The sequence below is a fragment of the Mus caroli genome, chromosome 2 (genome assembly GCF_900094665.2).
Source record: "Mus caroli chromosome 2, CAROLI_EIJ_v1.1, whole genome shotgun sequence".
In the NCBI taxonomy this organism is placed as follows: Eukaryota; Metazoa; Chordata; class Mammalia; order Rodentia; family Muridae; genus Mus; species Mus caroli.
In genome coordinates this window covers 81373666-81382548 of record NC_034571.1, presented here as the reverse complement: position 1 = coordinate 81382548, position 8883 = coordinate 81373666, and the positions used below count along the sequence as shown (strand labels likewise).

Genomic DNA, 8883 nt, shown 5'->3' with positions numbered 1-8883 from the left:
CAATTGGGAGGGGGTACCTTGGGGTAAAAAGTTCAGGAGTGCTCCGGGAACAGTCTCTGGATGGGAGGGGTAAGAGAGTTTAGGAAAAGTTCAGGTGTCCAGTAATTTTCCTCTTTCAGTACTACCTGCCCTGGCTATGTCTGACTGGAGCCTGTCCTTCTAGTCATCCTGGTTATGTCAAAACTCCTCTGAGTCAAGTTGTCTCAGTGATTCTGTGATTCTGTGATCCTGTCATTCTGAGATCCTGGGTGTGTCTAAGCTCCTGGGAATTAATCTGCCTTTGGGACCTTGAGATCCTGGTGGGACCAAGCGCCTGAAATCCTGTGATCCTCTGATTCTGGGTGTGTTGGAGCACCTGGGAGTGGAGCTTCTTCTGGGTGCTGTGGTATTGGCTGAAGAGTTTGTGCCCAAGGTGCTGGCCCAGACAGACCAAAAGGAACCCTTGCCACTGGTCTGGCAGAGTTTCTGTGTTCCTGGGTCCTACTAGTCCCACTTACTGCCGGTTTTGGAGACAGATGTTTTGTCCTCCTCACCTCTGATTCTCTTTTCCTGGGCGCATTGGAGCACATGAGAGTGGAGCTGCCTAAGTGTTGTGGGGCTTGCTGCAGAGTTTGCTCATAACGTATACTCCTGGTGTTTTGACTATTATGCGACAGGAAGAATTTCTTTTTTGGTTAAAGCTATTTGGAGTTCTGTCAGCTTCTTGTGTATTTATTGTCATGTCTTTCTTTCCTCTATAGTTTTTGTTGAAGATATTTACTGGCCATTTTAGTTGGGAATTTTTACTCTCTTCTGTACCTATTATACTTATGTTTAGTCTTTTCATTGTGTCCTGGATTTCCTGGATGTTTTGGGTTAGAAGATTTTTGCATTTTGCATTTTCTTTGACTGTTTTGTCAATGTTTTCTATGGTGTCTTCTGTCCCTGATTTTCTCTCTTCTATCTCTTGTATTCTGTTGGTGATGCTTGAATCTTTGACATCTGATCTCTTTCCTAGGTTTTCTCTCTCAAGGATTGTCTCCCTTTGTGATATCTTTATTGTTTCTGTTTCCATTTTTTTGATCCTGAATTGTTTTGTTCAATTCCTTCACTTGTTAGTTTGTGATTTCCTGTAACTCTTATATGATTTTTTCGTGTTTCCTCTTTAAGGACTTCTACCTGTTTTCCAGTATTCTTCTGTACTTCTTTAAGCAAGTTATTTATGTCCTCCTTAAAGTCCTCTACCATTATCTTGAGATGTGATTTTGAGTCTTGCTTTTCTGGTGGGTAGGGTATCCAGGGCTCACTGTGGTGGAAGAACTGGGTTCTGATGATGCCAAGTAGCCTTGGTTTCTGTTGCTTATATTTTCGTCCTTGCTGCTCACCATCTGACTATGCCTTGACTTAGCTGTTCATGCTATGACTGTGACTTGCTCCACCTGCAAGCCTGTATGTCAGTACTCATAGAAGACCAGTTATCTCTTGGAGGAATTTGTGTGTGGAGCACTGAGGCACATGGTCACCTCCAGGGTGCACGTGAAAACCAGAAGGATCCTGTCCTAAGCTGATCCATGGTTCCTGTGTCTTAATGGCTCTGTGTGGGTTTCTTTTGTGCCAGGAATTTGATCAGAATTGGTGCTCCTACCTGTGCTCTTGGGGGAGACCATCTCTCTGCAGGCAGTATTTGTGTATGCAGTGCTGTGGAACAGGAAAAGCTCCTGGTGCAGTAGGAAACAAAAAGGATCTGGTCCCATGCTACTCCTCAGTTCCTGTGTCCTGAGGGCTCCAGGCAGGTCCCTTGGAGCAGAAGTGGTAGTCTTACCTGTGCTCACAGGTATGTCCATACTCATGAGAGACCAGCTCTCTCCAGGCCATATTTGGGTATGGAGCACTGTTTCACAGGACCAGTTCGAGGTACAGATGGAAACTGGAAGGATTCTGTTCCAGGCTGTTTCTCAGTTCTTGTGTCCTGGTGGTTCCAGGCAGGTTCCTCTGAGAAGAAGTGGTGGTCTTACTTGTGTTCACAGGGTTCTCTACACTCCGGGGAGACCAGCTTTCTCCTGGTGGTATTTGGATATGGATCATTGTGACACAGGATCAGCTCCATAAGTCTATCATCTTTTAACTGTAGACTCTTGTCAAAAAAGTTTTAAGTTACATATTTCCCATTCGAAGTGTATCAAGTATGTTGAAGACAGTTATATACCTTTCCTGTTGCTCCTGATGTCCAATTCTACGATTCATAACTGAGTTATGAATTAAACCACCTGCTGTGGTCTCCCTTTACTTTCTGTCCCCATCTTCAAAAGATCACAAGGATCTTCTCCTGCAACTGTCCTCACACCAATATCAGCAGACATTCACTGGGAACACACCAGCTAAACCAAACAGGGAAACAGGTAAGCTAACTAAAGACCTTCACCATTAATTCTTCTCCAAATCTAATTTTCCATTCTGGTTTCTAGTTCTGAAGCCGAACACCTGCTGTGGTTCTCCTTTTCCTCTATGCCTCCTACAGCTCATCCTCATCCAATTTTCATTTTCTCCATCTTTGATTTATCCTAGGCTCCAACTCCCACAGGCACCTGTTACTTCCATAGGCCATGCCTACAGGAAAAGCAGTATCATTGCTTGCAATATCTTTTATACTCTCTGTGTTTCCCTAGATCCAATTACCTAGTCTGATCTCTAGTTCTGCATCAGATCACCTGTGGCAGCCTTACTGCCCCCTCTGCTTCTATCTTCTGTTCTCTTTTCCCTTAACTCCTGCTATATGACAGGCCACAACAGAAGCAAGGACCACTTGTTAGCCCAAGGGTTGCTTGTTCTCTGATAACAAGTACGCTGAAGGTTAAATCATGCTTTTGGTTACACTGTTTGAAGGTACATCTCTGTATATTTAATTGTTAATTCTGTACTGCCAGAGATATTGGCCCATCACCAGTCTGTTTTATTATAAGTTTAATATGTCCTGGTACAGGGTTGCTACCCAACTCAATGGTTTATGTTTCCAAGTGAAGGACACACATGTATAGTCGTGATATTTTAATATCCTTTAAGCACCACAATGGCTAGGTGACTGTCTAGTCTCTATGTTAGAACCTAACTCCCACTGAAAATTCTTACTTACTAATTATTAACTTCTATATTCCATCTTCGCTATTCTGGTCCCACTTGTGCAGCTTTCTGGGCCACATTTTCTTGAACTGGAGCCCAGGACACTCTCCTTTGTTTCTACTCTATGACTCTTTCTCTCTTCTCTTCACAGTCTCCTAAAGCATGGCAGATTTCCTCTTCCTCTCTTCCTGGTACCAGCCCTGGAAATCCTAAAATCCAGCCCCTGTCTATCCTTACCAGCTATTGGCTGCTGGGATCATTATTTACAAATCAGAACCAACTGGGAACAGGTTCCCAGAAGCTACTCCAGACCTCTTCTTACAAGCAGATTTCTGAGGATCATAATTTCATTCATAATACAAGCTGCTACACCAGTCTGATATTTTGAAAATATTCCGTTTTCCTTAACAGTGTAAGGTATTCTATAATTGTTTCTAATTGGCTTTAATAATGATCTAATAATGATCACATGACAGTACATAGGCCAGTTAGTTGTGATAGAGTAGTTGTGAGACTCCCAAGCTAAGACTTAAACTTTAAAATATTAGTAAGCCTCTGTGTCATTATTTATAACAGTGGAGGTCTAAAAAAGTCTCAATATAATATATTTCCTACTATTCCTGATTCCAATCTACACAGCTTTGGTTCAAGCTCTGTAACATGAACCCTGATGTGGTCTCACATTTCTATCTAAAAATATTTCCAATGGATCACAACCTTAAACCTTTAACATTTCTTCTCCCAACCCATCCTCTAATACCAATAGGCACTTTCTATATTATCTGAGCATGCAAGGAAATCAGAAAAACATAGGCATCATACTTTCAAAATATCCAGAGAGGAAACAAAACAACATGAACATAAGTAACAAAAACAAATCCAGAAATTTTCATCTACATCTGTACCCAACCCCTTTTCAGATGCTAGCATGAAAGTTCAATCAACAACATCATAGCAATATGTCTCCACTAGGAACCTGCTATTTTACCACAGCAGGCCCTGAATTTCTCAACATAACTATGGTCAATGGTTCTGCTAAAGTGCTAGGCTCTGCCTCTCAAGCACGGGGATTCATATATGGTCCACTTCTCCTGGCATTTTATTGGTGGTACTATTTTGTTTTGTTCTGTTTTGGTTTTTCTTTTCTTTTCTTTTCTTTTCTTTTCTTTTCTTTTCTTTTCTTTTCTTTTCTTTCTGTTTTAAGCATATTGTCTGCAGTTGGAGAAATAATTTTTTTTATATTCATAGGAAAATATTTATTCAAGAAAGCCAACTATTAAAGTGTTCTTTAGACGTATTATTCATTTACTAGTTTATTCATTCATTCATCTAATGTATTTGACGGCTCTGTTTGCACGAATGTCTGAATGCAACAGGAGAACATTGTATCCCATTATTCCTGGTTGTGAGCCACAATATGGTTGCTGTGAGTTGAACTCAGAACCTCTGAAAGAGCAGCCCGTGATCTTAACGGCTGAGCCATCTCTCTAGCTGCTATTCTTTAGTTTTCAAAAGCTAAGTTTTTTTGTATTTTTTACATACTTTCCAAAGAGACAAAGATGGAAATTAATTTTTGAATTGAATATTAATTATTTTAATATTTCTAAACTGTTCCAACATGTGATTATATTTTTGGTGTAAATTGTAATTTATGAGCTGGTTTGAATTTGTCTGGCAAATTAAACCATTATCGTGCTTTAAAGCATCATTTACCAATTATACAAGTAGATGTTAAACATTTTGAAGACTTACATGTTATTTGGTAACATGGAATCTAAAGTGTGATTTTGATACTCCTCAATATCAGCTCATGATAATTAAATTAACATACAATTGTAAATCCATGAAACTCGGTTTTATATAGTACAATGTTTCTCAAGAGAATTAGCATTAAAGATCTTAGAGTATCTTCTATCTTGGGTATCCTAAGTTTTGGGCTAATATCCACTTATCAGTGAGTACATATTGTGTGAGTTCCTATGTGATTGTGTTACCTCACTCAGGATGATGCCCTCCAGGTTCATCCATTTGCCTAGGAATTTCATAAATTCATTCTTTTTAATAGTACTCCATTGTGTAAATGCACCACATTTTCTGTATCCATTCCTCTGTTGAGGGGCATCTGGGTTCTTTCCAGCTTCTGGCTGTTATAAATAAGGCTGCTATGAACATAGTGGAGCATGTGTCCTTCTTACTGGTTGGGACATCTTCTGGATATATGCCCAGGAGAGGTATTGCTGGATCCTCCAGTAGTACTATGTCCAATTTTCTAAGGAACCGCCAGACTGATTTCCAGAGTGGTTGTACAAGCTTGCTGCCATATACAGGGATCCATCCCATAATCAGCTTCCAAATGCTGACACCATTGTATACACTAGCAAGATTTTGCTGAAAGGATCCAGATATAGCTGTCTCTTGTGAGACTATGCCGGGGCCTAGCAAACACAGAAGTGGATGCTCACAGTCAGCTATTGGATGGATCATGGGGCTTCCAATGGAGGAGCTAGAGAAAGTACCCAAGGAGCTAAAGGGATCTGCAACCCTATAGGTGATACAACATTATGAACTAACCAGTACCCCGGAGCTCTTGACTCTAGCTGTATATGTATCAAAAGATTGCCTAGTCGGCCATCACTGGAAAGAGAGGCCCATTGGACACGCAAACTTTATATGCCCCAGTACAGGGGAACGCCAGGGCAAATAAATGGGAATGGGTGGGTAGGGAAGTGAGGGGGAGGGTATGGGGGACTTTTCGGATAGCATTGGAAATGTAATTGAGGAAAATATGTAATAAAAAATATTAAAAATTAAAAAAAATATCTTAGAGTATATTGATAGAATGCCCTTTTTGATGTCAAAATAAGAACAAAAATCTGTATAGATACAGCAGTATTGAAGAAACAATAATGAACTTATGTTATTTTCTTGGCAGAATGTTTTCACAGTATTCCAAGTGGCTTACAAATAATTGCAATATCCCTTTTTGTCACCTCTGCTGCTTCGTTTCTTGTCTTTATTGGGCATTAAAGCAAGATGCTTGAATTTAGGGAAAATTCCCGCTTCTTTAAAAGCAGTACTTATGAAAGGATCCCCTTTTACTTCTTTGTGAAAGTAAAACTATCTATTGAACATAAATGAGAATGGATGGCAGCTCTCTGATTAGTTTTACTCTTGAGAGACAAGAAAGCTGCTAATTACTCCTGTGGACAACTGAGACTTACACAAACACAGTGGGATATGGATTCTTTCCCCAGTAGAATAGAAACTATCTCAGCAACCGTGTTCCAAATAATAAGTCCTTAAAGATTTGTGAAAGCCAGATCTTCTACAGCAGATATGTTGTTCCTTTGAGCTTCTATAGGTTGCAAGTAAGTCTCCATGTAAAGAATTTTCTATTTCTTATTTTCTGAGCATTATGAGAAGAAAGTTGCTCTTGTCTATGTGTAGCATCACACTCAACAATTTAGAATATTATGTTCTAATTTGTAGGCTATTCGTTTTCCAATCCTTTACATATCATAGATAAGAGTATTATTTATATAATGTACACAAATTTATACTATAATTATATTAGCTTTTATTGCAAATAGTAAGAACAAGGATATTTTTATGGTGTAATACTGCATTCATACAGTACTTTAAAGATATTTGCACACTTATGCAAATATAAAAACTACACAATTTAAGATTGTATATAATTTATATGGTTTTCAATTAATTTAATAAAATAATGGTACTTTTAAATAACTTAAAACTGTATTTCTTTAAGGTTCCAAAAACATATTTTGAGAATTTTTCTACTTTTCTTTCCATTGTTTTCCATCCTGGGACATGTTTATAGTTCTTATTTAATTAAAGCTGAAATAATTTGCCACAGAAGCTCTTTGGTTCATTATAAGGCCACTGATCTGGAGCATACACAGGCACTAAGTGGGTGGGCTTGTGGTTATAGAGTGATCATTTCAGTATTGACACATCAATACCCATTGATATGGAACAGCATGCCAGGATTACCTACATAATGACTAGAAAATGTGAGGTACCAAATAAGTTCTTGAAGTTTCAAATACCTTACAGGGTTTCTTAATATACAAAATACTCTTTGAATATGAAAACTGATTGTATGCTATGCTTAATGAGGTAAACACATGTCCCATTTTGAAACAAATATGTATGATAAGATTTGATATAGGAGTTGATTACAGCCACTCCAGTATTGTGTTGATACTCCTGTGTTTTGTGTTTTTTTAAAAAAAGATTTATTCTTTTGCAAATTACTTTTGTAGAAGTAGCTCAAATGTAAAATGCTAAAATGAAATTATTTTTAAAAAAGGTGAATACATTGCTAACCACAAAACATGGAATTCATGTACTGTGATATATTGTCCAAATACTTTCCCCATCTCACTGAGAGATTTCAAACACAATTTAATGGCCACAGGAGCAATAATGCCAAATCCTCAGAATTTTCTCTTACTGTTCTTTTTACTTAGGAATATCTAGAAGTCCTCGTATTACAAAGAACTCTAGGTTTTGAGCTTACTGTGTTCTCTTCTTGGAACACACATTTTTACACACCCACATATCTCATTAAATTATTTAATTATTTCATACTTACTGTATATATTATATAAATGTGACAGACTGAATGATAACCCCTAGTGTTGTTTAAATCTCAGTCTCTAGGATTCATACACACTACTTCATATGAAAATATTGTGTTGACATGTGATTAAAAGGAAGAGCATGAGAGGCAAAATATACACAATCAAGTGTTCTTTCAAGGTGAGAAGGAAGAAAAAACAGTGCTGAAAGTCAAATGCATTATATTGTTGTTTTAGGAGAATATGCTTATTCTTAAAAGTCAGTACAGTTTGGGGGTTCAAAAGGGCTATTTGGCTATAAAATGTTTCATCACTTAAATCTCCTAGTAAGAGTATCGCCACATAGCCATGTAGATTCCACCTAGGAAATCAGATAGTGTCATGTTTCTGACTTCCAAAATAAAAGTAAATGAATCTTCGTTACTTAAAGCCACCAATTTTTCTGTAAATTTTGGTAGCCATTGGGATAAAAACAGGAAATTAATCCCATTTGTATTATAGCACTCATCATTTTCTTCTGTTCTCTGTCCTACTTAAATGTGTATGTGCTAGTTATTCTGTTGCTTATGAGTGCGTGATTAGGTTGCTAACAGTTCATCAGCTGCTTCAGGTCACGACACTGCTGATTTAAGTGTTCCATCTCTTCAAAGGAATCAGTTCTTTTTTCTTTTCTTCTTTTTTTTTTTTTAAAGATTTATTTATTTATTATATGTAAGTACACTGTAGCTGTCTTCAGACAGTCCAGAAGAGGGCGCCAGATCTCGTTACAGATGGTTGTGAGCCACCATGTGGTTGCTGGGAGTTGAACTCTGGACCTTCGGAAGAGCAGTTGGGTGCTCTTACCCACTGAGCCATCTCATAAAAGTAAGTGCTAGATATTTATAAACTGTGTGAGAATGCATATTTATAGTCATATTAACCTTACCAAATGTTGAATTGAAAATGGATCATTTCAGAAGGAATTAGGAGAAATTCAACCTTATCTTTTTGAAAAGAAAATATACAAAAAGTTGCAGGTTTTGCTGTTTCACACAATATATTTTCTTTTCAAAATGTACAAAACCTAGAATGTTTTATTGTTTTTAGTTTTCACGACATTGCTAGAATGCTAAAAGAAAATTGAACAAGAACATGAAGGCAAAAATTGTCACAAAAAATGACACTTGTGATAATCATTCTTCTT

General features: G+C 37.8%; 1 protein-coding gene across 1 annotated transcript in view; it reads left to right on the top strand.

The window, feature by feature from the left end:
• Positions 1-1567: 1567 nt before the first annotated feature.
• Positions 1568-8883, top strand: part of LOC110290241 (olfactory receptor 1052-like) — an 8740-nt gene continuing 1424 nt past the window's right edge. The window contains exon 1 of the mRNA XM_021156742.1: positions 1568-1577. Within this exon, the coding sequence (XP_021012401.1) occupies positions 1568-1577 (10 nt within the window). The remainder of the gene's footprint in view (positions 1578-8883) is intronic.